The sequence below is a fragment of the Hemicordylus capensis genome, chromosome 15 (genome assembly GCF_027244095.1).
Source record: "Hemicordylus capensis ecotype Gifberg chromosome 15, rHemCap1.1.pri, whole genome shotgun sequence".
In the NCBI taxonomy this organism is placed as follows: domain Eukaryota; kingdom Metazoa; phylum Chordata; class Lepidosauria; order Squamata; family Cordylidae; genus Hemicordylus; species Hemicordylus capensis.
Window position 1 is genome coordinate 11,880,399 of NC_069671.1, and position 15,545 is coordinate 11,895,943.

At 45.2% G+C, this 15,545-nt stretch overlaps 1 protein-coding gene across 5 annotated transcripts in view; it reads left to right on the forward strand.

Moving 5' to 3' along the window:
* The first annotated feature begins 5,898 nt into the window (after positions 1–5,898).
* SCARB1 (scavenger receptor class B member 1) overlaps positions 5,899–15,545 on the forward strand; it is a 62,675-nt gene continuing 53,028 nt past the window's right edge. For 3 of the 5 annotated variants that reach the window (XM_053280447.1, XM_053280449.1, XM_053280448.1), the window contains exon 1: positions 5,899–6,158. In XM_053280447.1, coding sequence (XP_053136422.1) covers positions 6,042–6,158 — 117 coding nt within the window. In that variant the 5' untranslated portion in view covers positions 5,899–6,041. Of the gene's footprint in view, positions 6,159–6,537; positions 6,559–7,790; positions 7,812–15,545 lie in introns of those variants that run through there. The other 2 variants (XM_053280451.1, XM_053280450.1) reach the window with 2 other exon arrangements.

The following is a 15,545-nucleotide window of genomic DNA, read 5'->3' on the forward strand; positions in this document are numbered from 1 at the left end:
CGTTCACATCATTTAAGGGGAGGGTGGTTTAGGCGGGCTAGTTGCCTTGGGAGCACTGGGCTCGCCCTTAGTCCGCTTTCCAGTGATCGTGGGAACAGCTTCTTTGAGCTGAAGACAACTCCACCACCGCCACCACACACACACATTTCTAACATAAAATAACTTGGAGGGAAATCTAGTTTTGGAGTCAGGTAAATACAGTAAATTCTCAACCTTAGAGGTGAGTTTTTTCCTTTGCTGACATTCATTTATCTATACTAATTTACTGCTTTTTAGCTGAGGTTCTAAGCACTTTGAGAGATGTCAGTTTCACTGACAGATTTTGTAACTTACTATCCAGATAAGCTGTAGTTACAGCTGTTGCTGTGACGTCAATATCTGCTCAGTTATCCCCAGGGGTCTCATTGTTGGAAGTGAAGGACTATGCGCTGTCTCTTGTCTCAAAGACAGTGGAGGACAGACTAGTGAGTCAGAGGGCTAGAAGATAAACTAGGTAGTGTGAGTTGCTGAGCAATCAACATTGAGGCATGTTTGCACCAGAGTAAAACCCCTTTTTCCTGAGTTAAAAATCCACTCAGAGGCAGGTAAAAATACAAAGAACAAAAAGAGAAAAACTTTATTCAAAATACAACAGACTGCTTCAGTCAGAGGCACTCTCAGCTTTGAGATACAGGTAAAAAAGAAAATACTCAGTACTTTACAAGATTACTTCCAAAGATCACTCCAGTTGGTGTTTAGGGTGGCACACTTTAAAATCGTGGTTACTCAGTTGCATAGAACATAAATGCAAGATTTTTTTTAAAGCCCCCTTGAGAATTTACAGAGTTCTACAATGCCCTAGTTGGAAAAGGGCATTGGCTCAGTTTGCCTTGATTTGTTACGTTACAAATAAAAACACAATAAACCAGTTGTAAGGATTTGCATAGCACAAAAAGAAAGAAAATTGTCTAAAGCAGGCTAGCTATCACACTGTCTAATTTCCCTGTCTAAGTCTTTCTGAAGGCCAAAAGCCCTGGCTTCCTTTCCCCTTGAACTCATCCCAAACTCCCAGAGATAATTCAAGTTTCCTGCAATCCTGTCACTCAGGGATCAGCAGATGTCCTTCTATGAGAGAAGTCTCCAGGCTGGCTGTTGGTCATGAGGCAGACAGACGTCATGTCTAGTACTCATGAAGCCTGCTCCCCATCTTCTCTCATCTCCCTCTTTGCTTCTTCTGAGAACAAAGAACACCTTCACTTCCTGGCACCAGGCCCTCTAGGTCCTGGCCACCACGTGCTGAGTGGCTGATCCCCAGAGGTCACTGCCTGTGAGTGACAGGGTTCACTTCTGGTTTACTCTTTACAGGAAAGGAAAGGCAGTTACTGTGTCTGTGTGTGTTTCAAATTAGCATTTCATCTTGCAGTTTTTGTAGGGGAGACTTTTAAATTTCATACTTGTGCTTTTAATTGTGCATCACTTTAATTGTATTGTTAACCACCTTTGGGTTATTTTAATAAAAGGCGGAACTACATTTTCGGTGGTTGCACCCCGTTTATGGTCCCCAGTGAGGTTTGCCTGACTTCACTTTGCTCTTTTAGATGCCAGGTAAAGACCTTTTTGTTCACCCAGGCCTTTTAAATTCGGGTTTTTCAGATTTGATTCTGATTTTTAACTAATTTTAAATGAGTTTTTATGCTGCTTTGTATTGTATTTTCTTTTCACCTTTTTGGTCTGTTATGATATAATGTGTTATGTGTTTTTGTTGTATGTTTTAATCCTCTGTTGCTCTGTCGTAAGCTGCCCAGAGAACAATTTGTTATGGGGCAGCTAACAAATAAAGTTTGTTTATTATTATTAGGCTGTATATAAATCCAACAATAAACAAAGAAAGTTGCTTCAAGTCAAGTAAAGGTTTATTTAAAGAAGGTACAAACTTAAAAGCCTATAACCTGGACTAGTTACCTCTTGGTGGGAGGAATAAAAAAGAACAGAGAGAACAAATAAGAAGGGAGTGTGGTAAGGATATTTGTCTTTTTATATTTGTCTTTTTAACGTTTTTGTTTTATTTTGTGTGTTTTATGCTTTTTACTGTTTCACTGATGTTAAGATTTTAGATGTATCTTGTATGGAATTTTATTGTATTGTAACTTCTGTAAACCGTCTTGAGATATGCATATAAAAGGCAGTATAAAACTGAACAATACATTAAAAATAAGATAGAAGTCTACCAATCACAGAAGAATTAGAGCAGAGAGACAGAAACAAGAGAACAAGGGGGCAGTGCCATACTTTCTGCCTTTACTCCTAATGTCTCTAGTGTTCACAGGGAGAGATGGTGTTAAGAGTTGATGCCCATAGAGCAGGGCTGTACAGCTTGTGCCCTCTAGCTGTTTTTGGACTCATAATTCCCAGCCTCAGTGGCCAATAGTCAGGGACTATGGGAGTTGTAGGCCAACATCTGCAGGAGGGCCAAAATTGTGCAGCCATGCCATAGAGTGACATCTCCAACAGTTTTAAGGGGTATTTTATCCATGGAAAACTCTGTTGAGCTTGTAGAAAACAGCCTGTACCTTTGAAGTAAGAGCAAAACTATTTTTTTTAGTTCTGCATTTTTTTATTGCGAAGAGTATACCAAAACATGAGATCTATTTATTTATTTTATTTATTGTTGAAATTTATATACCACATTTCATTAAAAACAATCCCAAGGCGGTTTGCAAAAGTTAAGACACATAATAAAAATGACAGTTAAAAAGTATTAAGCTAAAAATATGACAACAAATTTGATTTAAAATATATAGAATACAAACATAAAAACTATACACGGCTAAAAACACACAGAAGCAGCAATAAAACAATCATGTAAAGGCCTGGATAAAAAGCCAAGATTTAACAAGCTTTCTAAAAACTGTGATGGAGTCTGAGGAGCGAATAACCACTGGGAGAGCATTCCAAAGTCTGGGGGCAGCAACAGAGAAGGCCCTGTCCCGCTTGCACAACAACCAAGCCTACCTCATTGTCGGCAACCAGAGCAGAGCCCCCTCAGATGATCTCATCAAGTGGGCAACAACCCTTGGGAGCAGGCGGTCCTTCAGGTATCCCGGGCGCAAACCGTTAAGGGCTTTAAAGGTCAAAACCAGCACCTTGAATTGGACCCGGAAACAAACTGGTAGCCAGTGCAGCTCTTTCAAAATAGGTGTGATATGATCACACCAGGCAGCTCCAGATAGAACCCTAGCTGCTGCATTTTGTACAAGGTGCAGTTTCCAGATATTCTTCAAGGGCAGCCCCATGTAGAGCATGTTACAGTAATCCATCTGTGACGTGACTAAGGCATGGGTAACCTGAGAAAGGAGGCTGGTGCACTAGCCAAAGCCGTGCAAAGGCACCCCTGGAAACATTTCAGATGTTTATATGGGTTTGTGGTATAGGCCTTCCATATAACTGGACTTTTTGGGAGTATGGGGCTGTATCAACATGTTTGCTGGCAGTGCTACACTCCTAAGCTTCCTGTACATTGGAATCTCACACATCCTTTGAGGGAAAGCATTATGCCTGTTGCGCATCCATGAATGCGGGTGCGCATATATGTAGCATATTGTAGGAATTATTTATTACCAGCTTATTAACTCCCCAAAGGCCTGGCCTGGCCAGAGCTTAGCTCTAGGGCTCAGGTTCTTATTCAGCCATTTGCTGTCTACCTAGTGTTTCTGTTTAGATGGTGAGCGCTTTGCGGGTGGAGAACCCTCCTGCTAACTGAGCAAAGAGGTCCCTCTTAAAAGTGGTGATTCTCTTTATTTAGCAGGAGGAGAGCAACTGGCCCTATCAATCCTCAGCACAGCATCCCTCCAGTGGCTGTTGCTGGTGTTTAACTTGTTTCTTTTTCAGATCATGAGTCCTTTGGGGACAGGGAGCCATTTTATTTGTTTGTTTGTATCTATGTAAACCGCTTTGGGAACTTTTGTTGAAAAGTGGTATATAAATATTCTTCGCATTCATATCATTATATTATAATCTTCTATATATATATAATTCTCTAAGGCGTACCTGTGACTAATCCTGTGTGTGGCAGCTCTTGCGAGAGTTCATAAGCAGAAGCACCATGATGATTGGGCAGTTGGGATTCCATATGCAGATAGGGAGGAAGAGCCTATGAGAGCAGAAGCACCAAGAAAGAAGGGGAAGAAGGAAGGGCGAGGGACAGGCTCGAGCCTGTCAGCAGCCTGAGGGGAACGAGTGGCCATGGCAGTGGCAGTGGCAAGAAAGGGACCAGTCAACCACTGCTGCTCTTTGGGGCTACCGAGGCCACTGGTGGAGGGAGGCAGGCAGGCAAGCAAGCAAGCAAGGGACAGGCCCTGGCCTGTCAGCAGCCTGAGGGGAACGAGCGGCCATGGCAGTGGCAGCAGCCAAGAAGGGCCTGGTCAATCACTGCTGCTCCTGTGTGGAGGAGCAGGGACAGGGCTCGGGTGAGAGTGGGGAAGTTTCTGAGGTAGGGGACTGCAGCTTGGCCAAATGGTGCCACAATGCTGCAGCCACGACCAAGAGTAGTGAGGGGGATGGAGGAGTGGCCAACAGGGGTGAGGAAGATGGAAGCAACGGGATGGAAGAGGAGGAGCAGGAGTGCGGCTCAGGTGAGGGTGGAGTAGGGATGTGCACGCACCTCTTTGGAGTCCCTTTTATGGGCCTCCGCACAGGTTTGCACACTGGCCGGGTTGGAGGCTCGAAGGTGGGAGGTGGACAAGTTTAAGGGCGGGGGAGGCTGCACTTACCCCCCCCTCCAGCCACCCCCACCCCCTGCCAGCGCTCCGTTTGTAAAGACCCTGTCAGGGGCGGCAGCATATCTCCCTGTCGCCCTGTCCCTTCCTTGGCCGGAAGGGCCAGGCGCATGTGCGCACACCGCGCTTGCTCGTAGGGAGGGTGGGTCTGTCAACAGCTATTAGCCGTGAGAGTTAAACAGAACCCCCAGCTTCGGACTCAGGCAGTTTCTCCCCTGCCCCGCCAGTACCTGATGCCAGGGACAGAGAAGGGCTGTTGCCTTCCATGCCCCACTTGTGGCCTCCCTGGAAGCAGCTGGTTGGCCACTGGGTGGGGCAGGGAGGACTCGAAGGTTTGCACAGCAGGTCTCTTGTGACTCACACTCCTCTGGCTCTTACTACCATTGACAGACCGCTTTTCAGGGGAGGGGGAGTTCTCAAAGCAGTTTACATAGAAAAAGAAGAAGATGGTGATGGTTGCCCACCCCCCAAAAGGGCTCACACTCTAAACAGGCACCAGCAGGCACTATCCAGGCACCAGCAGCAGCCACTAGAAGGATGTTGTGCTGGGGAAAGAACCAGCCCTTCGAAAGGCGCTCTTCCTTGCCCAGTTAGCAGGGCGCAGCAGGCAGGCAGAGGGAAAGCTGGAGGAACGGCTCCTCACTAAAAGGTTGGTTGTGGAGGGAGGACGAGAGGGATGCCTCTTGCACATGGCGCGGCGATATCTTCTGGGATTGGGAGGCTCTGGGTTATTATTGGTTTGGTGCTGGTGGGAGTTCAATCAAATGGGGGGGGTGTCCTCAAATGCCGGGGGGGCGGGATCTGCACCCCTGCCGGGGTCCAGCAGCAGTTCTGCTTCCAGCAACTTCAAAGCGATGCCTCGTTTGCTCCCGAGTAAACCCCTCTGGGAGTCAGCGTCTCCGAGGGTAGCCCGTTGCGCCTCTGGATTTGGACACCAGCCAAGGGGGCCGGCGGCTGACCCCTCTCCCTCAGGACGCGGCGAGAGCGCGCAGCCCGCCGCGAGCGACCTGGGCAGGACCAAGGCCAATCGGAGCTCGCGGCCCGCTGGCTGCCCGCTGGCTCGAGGGGGTGGCCTTCAGCCCAGGCGCCTCCCACCCCGTGGCTGGAGAAGGAGGCGGTCCTTCCTTCCTTCCCAAACTGGGCGTCGCTCTCCCCAAGGGGCCGGGCCAGGGGTAGTGCGTAAATGGGGGCAAGCGGGAGGACAGGCAGTGGCGGCTTTTCGGGCCAGGGCACTGGGCACGGTCGGGCTTGCGCGCTTTCTGCTGCCCGGGCACCTTGGCGAGCGCCATGGCTACTTGTTATAAGCCGTGGCTGGGGGCCCTGAGCGTGGGGCTGGCGTGCGTGGTCGCCGGGGTCTTGATGGTCGTCCTGGTGCCCGGCATCATTGAAGAGCAGGTGGTGAAGGTAGGCGCTTCGGGGCGATGGGGAGGAGCAGGTCTGCATCCCGGGCGCACGGCGGCGGCTCGTGGATGCGCTTGGCACACCCATCCAGGGGTGGGCGAACTTGGCCGTCCGGATACTGATGGACTACAACCCCCATAGTGCCCAGCCTCAATTTAATGTGGCTGGCGGTGATAGCAGGAGGGTCACGGTTGTCCACCTCTCATCCGCTTCACTCGCGTGGCACTAACAGGGCATCCGACCGGTTCTTCTTCCCGGATGTTTGCCCCTCAGCGGCTGCAGTTGGGAGGAAGACTGCCTCCAGCTTCTGTTGGGTGGTTGTGGCTAGAGCCTGGGACTGCTCCTGGATCCATTTACCCGCAAAGTGGATAACTGGGAACGAAGTGACGCCCACCCTACTCCGGTGCGTTCAGCAAAAGTTTGTGCAGGAGTTAGAGACGGACGATGGTCAGGCTCAGGTTGCATTTAGACCCCCCCCCCGGTCTCCCTTAGTGGCCCTTTGGATGCCTCCAGGAGTCCCCATTAACAGGCTGGGAGGCGTGACAGCAGTGGCCCTTTCCAGGTATAGGGGTGTGTGTGTGTGTGTGTGTGTGTGTGTGTGTGTGTGTGTGTGTGGAGGAAAACCAACTGCTTTAGTCTTGTGCTTCTAATCTAAACAATTGAGCAGAAACAAAGAACATCATAGGAACCTGCCATGTACTGAGTCAGACCATTGGTCCATCTAGCCCAGTATTGTCTTCACAAACTGGCAGCGGCTTCTCCTAGGTTGCAGGCAGGAGTCTCTCTCAGCCCTATCTTGGAGATGCTGCCAGGGAGGGAACTTGGAACCTTCTGCATGCAAGCAGACAGGTGCTCTTCCCAGAGCAGCCTCAGCCCCTAAGGAGAAGACCTTACAGTGCTCACATGTAGCGTCCCATTCAAATGCAAACCAGGGTGGACCTTGTTTAGCAAAGGGTACAATTCATGCAAAAGGGGACAACTCATGACAAAACCAGCCCTGCTCCCTTCATAACAACTCTATAGAGCTGCTCCATGACGTTCTCTGAATGTCTCAAAAAGGCCAATAAACATACAATTAAAACAGTTAAAGATTTAAGCATTAAAAAACACCTGAATGTTTAACTTAAAAAACATAATTTTAATGAGCTTACACTTAAATAAAAGCATAAAAAGAGCCTGATGGATTAGACCAGGTCAGCTCAACTCCCCCCCCCAAACTAATTTTTTGTACTACATCTCCCATAATTCCCAGCCACAGTGGCCAATAGCCAGGGATTATGGGAGTTGTAGGCCAACATCTGCAGGAGGGCTGAAGTTGAGCAGCTCTGGATTAGACCCTGGCTAACCAGATGCCTCCCCACAAGAAGAAGCTGTCATTTCTCTCCTACGGTTCCTTCCCAGACCGGCTATCCAGATGTATGGTTCCTTCCCATCTGCAAATTCCAAGCTAGCTCCCTGCAAGTTTGAGTTCACTGGCAGGTGAACTCAATTAGTCAGTGAAATGTCTTCATCGCACAGAGTTGAACACAATTACTTGTTGATTGCTGTGACTCAAACTGGGACACTTGTGAAGCTTGAGTGTGAAACTGGCAACCCAATTTCCATGCCACCTTAGCCTCTGGCCATCACCGCTTCTTGTGACAGTGAGTTCTGCAGGTGAATTGTATAATATGTATGGAATGGCTTTCTCTTGTCTTATCTCTTCTGATCTCCTGCCAGTCAGTTTCATGGAGTGACTTAACATTACAAGGAAGTGAGAACAGCTTATTTCTAATCTCAGGATAGAATGCTTTAAAAGTAGTCAAAGGCCTTTCACAAACAAACAAACAAGGTTTAATATGTGGTCTGTCTTCTGTAGTGGGTCACCCCAGGTCAATGTTTCATTGCTCATCTGGAAGTAGCCTGTAATCCAGGAGTTCTGAAACTTGGGTCTCCAGATGTTGTTGGATTACAACTTTCATCATCCGCAGCCACAGTGGCTTTGGGGATGATGGATGTTATATTCCAATAATGCTTGGGGACTAAAGTTTCAGAACACATGGGTTCTGGGAATATAACTCCTTTCCCCAGGTCTTGTCCCTGGAGTTCTGACAGTTATAAGTCTACTATAGAAGGTGGAACAGAAAGGCATGTACCTTTGAGTCTAGAGTTCTCTCCCCGCCCCCCTCCATTGCTGCTGAGTAATCCTCCAGTGCATCTGGAATTAGGGGTCAGCATCGGTGCAATCTGAGCGTGAGTCCAGTCCTCCTTGCTTTAGGAATTTGTTGCCTTATTCCCTCTTGCATGCTTGTTTAAAATGAGATTCCACTTAATTTGATGAGACTTAGACCAGGTTCTCACTGAGGGAAGAAACCTCTGTTGCGGTAATGCCCTTTCACTCGGGGTGTAGTGCTTAGATGATCAAATGCTGTTCTGTATCAAAACAAACCATGGACACAGAAAACTTATGTCAGGAAGAATGAGCCCAACCTTGCCTTCTCTCAAATATTGGTGGAAATGAGGAGTTTTTGGCATGGAGGAGTATTTGATCATCTGTTCCCGTACTACATGCCATGTGCTCTCATCAAAAATTGATTGCTTTGGTGAAAACATGGCCTTTCTCCAAGCTGGCAGGCAGAGGGTTGAACACAAAAGTTTTGCTGAATCTAACTAAAAATGCATATACTCCAGCATCCCATTTCTCACAGTAGTTATCTGATACCGTTGGGAAGTCTTCAGTAAGCCATCAACAGCCCCCTCCACCTGTTGTCCCACCCCACCAACAACTGGCATTCAGAGGTATACTGCCTTTGGACATGGAGGTTCCACATAGCCAAGGATAGACATATTCTGTATGAATTGATCAGATCCCCTATGAGACCCACCTAAGCTAGTGGCTATCATGGCATGTGATGGTGAGTTCCATAAATTAATTTGACACTGTGCATCTCACTAGCAAGGTGCTAGGCAGAATGGTAATAAGATTTCTACCCTTTGAATTGAGTGAAGGCCCTGGGCTTGTGACTCGATGACAAACACACTTTTTTTTAAAGTGCCCTATAAAAGAAAGCACTTAACATCTGCAGGTGGTCAGCAGGTGGTAAAGAAGGAGGGATTCCTTCTTTATCCCCTCTCAGGAGAAAATATCTTTTCTAATATAGATCCAGCTGCAGGGCATTCTTTGGGTTCAGATGCTCTCTTTGTGTTTGTGCATTTCCTAGAGCTAGTTATATGCAGGTTTAATTGTCTGAACCTCATTTTGCTCAAGGAAGTTTCCATGGAGGCCCCTGATGGATTGGTCCAAGCAACCTTGATTCTATTCATTTCAAATTGTCAGGAGCTAGGGTTGCCAACATTCCACTGCCCGAAAAAGGAATCGGAGGCAGGAGGAGGCAGGAGTGATGGGGAGTCTGAGTGCTGTACGTGTTTTTAGCACTTTTGACAAACGCATGTTACATGTTACAATTTAGAATGCTTCTCCTCTGCTTATTTATATAACCAAACTGGGTGTGATATGATTTTGTTTTCTAGAAAGAAGTGTTGTTGGCCAGTAAAAATAAGTTTTACAGATGAGCGCTATCTAGTGGCCATTGCTCACATGATTTTCATGATCTTGATACCTGGATGCTGCTAAGTTAGCCAATCATTGATGGCTGTTAATGTTTTGTTAAGGTTCCCAATATGGGACTGTTGGCATTGCTTCTCTGAGGGAAGGTAGGATGCCTCCTTGTTTAAAGGAGGCAATCATTAGACCACATTTATTTATTTGATTTATATACTGTCCCTCCAAAAATGGCTCAGGGCAGTTTGCAACAAATAAAAACAATTAAAATTAATTAACAGTTAAAATCAAAACTAAATCAAACAATTAAAATCATTTAAACATTTAAAATATTAAAATCAAAATCATTTAAAACCAGCATTAAAATCTAAACCATGAATCTAATTAAAAGCCTGGTTGAATAAATGTGTCTTCAGCACCTTTTTAAAAGTTGCCAGAGATGGGGAGGCTCTTATTTCAACAGGGAGCACATTCCAAAGTCCAGGGGCAGCAACAGAGAAGGCCCGTTCCCGAGTAGCTGCCAAGCATGTTGGCGACAACTGCAAGCAAACCTCTTTAGATGATCTCAACAGGTGGTGGGGCTCTTTAAAAAGCTTAGGTCTTGGGTATTTAAGAGAATGTCTTCTTCACCATGAGCCCCACCACCTGTTGAGATCATCTAAAGAAGTTTGCTTGCAGATATCACTCCTATCTTAAAAGATCTACACTGGCTGCTGATAAGTTTCCGGGCAAAGTACAAGCTTTTGGTTATAACCTATAAAGCCCTAAACAGCATGGGCCCTGGGTATTTAAGAGAACATCTTCTTTGCTATGAACCACACCACCCATTGAGATCATCTGGAGAGGCTCGTCTGCAGTTGCCACCGTAGTGGTGGTAGTCTGAGTAGTCTGGTGAGACTACTCAGGGACAGGCCTTCTCCATTGTTGCTCCGAGGCTTTGGAACACACTTCCTGCTGAAATAAGAGCCTCCCCGTCTCTTACAACTTTCAAAAAGGCAGTCAAGACACATTTGTTCACATAGGCTTTTAATTAGATACTGTTTTAATTGATTTTTTAAAGTGTCAATGTTTTAAATTTTAAATTGTTGTAATGTTCTAAGATCTTTATTTGTTGTTTTTATTGTCTTGTAAACTGCTCAGAGAACTTGCGTTTTGGGCAGTATAGAAATGTGTTAAATAATAAATAAAAGTTGGCCCAGGTAGTTGGTGCTTAAGGAAATCTCACTGATGCACTAATTTTGCTTCTGCTTTCTGATGCTTTTCTGCCGGCATCTTAAACTGCAGATGGAAAGCAAAGTGAGTGATTATGAAAGAGGCCAGGCTGAAAACAAGGAGTACCCAGTGTCGAATCTTGATTGCCCTGTAACTTTGGCTGCAGCTTTAAAAAAAAAAAAAGGCTTCTGTGGATCACCTTAGAGGAAGGCAATCCAAGTGGCTCTAAAGCACCCGGCAGTGGGCTGCTGTGGACATTAAAAAGTGGGTATAAATCTAGAGGAAAACAACTTGTGTGCTTATTCATGTCGGAATAAGGAAACAACAAAGGAAAAAGCCCATTTATGCATTCATGAATGCATAGCTATCTGCTTGCATAACAGGAATAAGTCATGCATTCTGTTGAGCAAATTAAACTGCTTCCTCCCAAGTCAGACGATTGATGATCCTTCATCACTGCCCCCCTCTTTAAGGTAGTAATCCAGTCAGTGGAGCTTTCCCTAGCAGGGAGCTGCAGCAGCTGACATTGCAAGAGGTCTGAACTTCAGGAGTTGGTCATCCACTTTGTGAAGATCAGCAGAATCTCTTCCTGTTTGCTTGACTGCTGCAAACGACCACCCGTCTTGTAGAAAATGCTGTAGGATGCTTTTGGTTGCTGCTAACCTCTGCTAACATTACAAAGTGCATATAAATAATCTCCCTATTTGTATGATCCCTCATCTTAGCTGAAATATCCATACATCAAAGTATTTACTTCCATATTCTGAAAAACATGGTCGTTTTGGTTCTGTATCGGCATAAAAAATAATAAAAAGGAAAGAAAATCGCTAGGGGTTGCATGGTGTGAAACAGAAGAGGACAAAAGAAGACTTCACTGTCTCCACCAAAGAGACACTTTAAGATTATGAGTTTAAGTCTAAATCAGCTTAATTTTGAGAGGGGTAATATCTTGGCTAAAGGTCACTCTGTGCTGGATCTAGGCTTACACAATTCGGTCAGCTGACTGGCCAGATATTGTCAATTCACTATTTGCTCATAAGCCAAGGAATTCGAAGTGTCCTTGTTTCTAGAGTCACCTGCCTTTTAAAAATCTGATCCTGGTGTTGCCTACTAGTAACGTTAGAAGGAGGAGCTGCATTCTCTCTAGCTCTGCATGCTCTCTCTGTTTTCCTTTAGTAGTCGACTCTCTGTCCCTTGTACTAAAACAACAACCAAAAACACCACACCTACAATCTTTTGAAGTTGTTCAGTCAAAGTTCTTACGGGACATCTTCCAACTCCCCGGCTGCATCCCGAATGCAGCTTTGCGTTTAGAAGCAGGTGTTAGTAGATTAACTGCTCAGGCCTGACTGCAAGCGGTCTTATATTGGCTTAAACTTACTAGCTGTCCCCAGGGGTTAGGCTCACTAACTTTGGTGGATGATTTCTGTTCCACTTGGAGGAGGAATATACATGTCACCCTGGGTAATTGAGGCCTCTCGGAGCAATATATACGATCGTTAATATGATCAGGCAAAAAAGATCATTACTCAGAGGGTAAGAGACATAGAAAAGCAGAGTGACCTTAGCCTGATTGCTTCCAGATATAATTATCTCAGCTTTTCAAATTGCCCGAGGCCAGCTGTGTACCTTACACATTTGCCTACACCCAGGCTAAGAAGGGTCTTCTTTCAGGCCCATTTTAATGTCCTCCCTTCAGCTGTGTTGGAGGGCAGATTTCGAGGGATCCCCTAAGAGGAACGTTTGTGCCCATGTGGAGCTGCTGAAGTGGAAACATTAACACATACTTTGTTTAACTGCCCTTTCTATGATATTGCCCGTTCCATTCAGATTGCCCCCTATCAAAAGAAACATTTGGATTGGTCTGAGGAACATTTTATTGTTTGTTTTTTAGGAGAGAGGCATGAAGAAGTTACTTATAGGATTGTTTGTTTTTGTTCAGAGACATGTAAAATAAGGTGTCTGCAAACTGGTTTCTAAATTTTTACTTATGTTATTGTATTGTACTGTATTGCTTTGCTGTAGTGTTTATTTGGTCGTTGACCGTAATAAATACATGGGTTCCTTTGTTTAAAAATGTCTGTCTGTCCCACTAGGTAAAACTTTACTCAATTTGGCTTTGTATTCCGTAATGACTATTGCATCTGTTTACTCCAGGACTCTGCCTTACAAGGGACTAGTATGCTGATTAGTGCTAGAGACATATATGGATGTGCTAGCTCTTATAGTTTCAAACAGAGAGATCACTTCCAGATGTGCTTTGCTTCCAAACTGCAATAGAAAAAGCATATCTTGGGGTACCTTAATTGCCCTTTATCCCCTCCACATGAGCTGTCCTGTCATTTTCAAACCACAACCATCTATTTCCTGCATTGATGTGACACTTTTAGCTCAGGGGAAATGCAGGTTGGCAACGGATTTAGATTTAAGAGGGGTGCACAACTCACACGTCCCAGTGGGCCAGAAACAACCGTGACGATGGGGGGAGTCAATTTTCAGTGCATTGATTATGGCAGTAAAATTAATTATAAAGATTATTTATAATTATCTCTATAAAGCATTTTTTATAAAGCTGGTTATAATTGCTTTATAAAGCAATTACTATCGTTATAAGATAGTAAGATAGTACTAGTAAGGTAAGATAGTAAGTAGTAGGAGTAAGACTAGTAAGATAGTACTAGTAAGATAGTAGTATAATCTTAGTAAAGCAATTGCTAGTTAGTTGTGGGTCCTTCCTTCTCCGCAGGGGCCCACAGTTTTAACCAAGGATAATGGCCAGAAAATAAGCCCTGTCCTTGCTCAGTCAGTGAGCACCTGACTGTTCCAGCCCCACACAAATGCCAAATTTGGGGGCTCCTGCTGCTGCCTACCTGGACCACCAAAAATGGCCCTGCGGGCCAGAGCTGGGCCCCGGGTCTTATGTTGTGCAGGGCTAAATGCAGGATTTAGGCCTAAGCTAACTAAACTACCACTACCACTGCCCCCCTCCCCTGCGGAGGGCCCCCATGCCGCCTCCCCGGGTGGGGGGAGGCCTCACGTTATATTATGAGGGGGCCTCTAGATTTTTATTTTTAATTACTAAATCTCAAGTTTTATGTAATGCATTTTCATTTTAAAATTACTTTATTTCTAATGAAGATAGGTTTATTGTAAGATAACTGTTTTTGTTAGATTATTATTTTTTCCATTGCATCTTGTCAAGTAAAAAAAATAAGCTTTCTCCACTCGCTGTTAGATTATTGCAAACTGCATCCTCAGGAATATCTTTCTCCATCCCCATTCCCCTGACTTTTCTTTAAAATGTTGCTTAACATCCAGGCTGAAAAAGAATTTTTCACTGACACTGACTTTCTAAGTTATTTTTCAGAGACAGATCAACATAGTAGTATGCTACTACTATATTTCTGTTCGGGTTTCTTTCTGTCACTCCTGGTTTCCTATGCATATAGTTTTGCTTGATTTCTGTGTGGCGCCTTGTTACAAGAAAGTTTGTAACTGTTTTCTGCTGCCCTGGCCCCTTCACAAGCTTCTGGCATAAAAACAAAGATGATCTGCCCATTCTCATGAATGCAGTTAGCGTGACTTATTGGATTTTAAAAATGAATTGATTTCTAGACTATCCTCCCACAGGCTTTGCAGTTTGCAGAAACGGGTTGTGACAAACACAGCCGAGAGGACAGTTTATCTCCTAACTGGGCAAAAAGGCACATTTCAAAGTGGTGGTTCTCTTGTGTTTAACTGTGAAGGTGTCATTGCCCCTATCCCGCCCAGCGTAGCATCCTTCCCAGGGGCTGTTCTGGTGTCTCTCTCATGCTTCTTTTTCGATCTTCTTTTCGAGATTTCCCTTTTTGGGGTAGGTGATCACCTTCTCATTGCTTTTGCTATGCAACCCGCTCTGGGAACCGTTTTTGTTCAAAAGCAGAGCGGACAGCTGCACAATAAATAATAGGGCGGTCCCCTCAGGCAAGGGTCGCCGGCCTCATTAAGTGACCCCTCCTTACTGGGCTGACGGGCGTCTCCTCAAAATGGTGGCTCTCTTGTCTCTTCTATTTAGCAGGGGGAGAGCAACAGTCCTTCTTCAGCCCAGCATAGCATATTCTTCACCCCCCAGAGGCTGTTGATGGTGTCTCCCCTGTTCTTCATTTTAAACTGTGGGAACAAGAAACCAGCACCAGGCCGCTTCCTGGTCCATTATTTCCAGAATCCCTCCTGTTCACTAAGCCAAGGGTCATCTTCTTAAAATGGCGGCTCTCTTTTCCTTAGCAAAGGGAGGGTAGCTGTCCCCATTCAACCCAGCATAGCATCCCTCCAGTTGCTCTTACTGGTGCCACCCTTGTGTCTCTCTTTTAGACTGTGAGCCCTTTGGAAGCAAGGAGCAATTTTCTCATTCCTTTTGCTATATAATGTGTGTGGTGTTAATGTAAAGCAATGTTTAAGCGGTTTTTAAGTGGCTGTTTTAAGTTACTTTAAAGGGCAATCTAACAGACTATTGAAAACTGCCTGTTTGATAAAGGGAATGTTATGTTTCCTTCCCTGAGTTTTCTCATATAATGAAATCTTATAAATACAAGGTGGTTTGTTCTTGTCTCTGCCCCTGAAGAAGCCAAATGCCAAAGCATGAACTGATGGTGTTAATT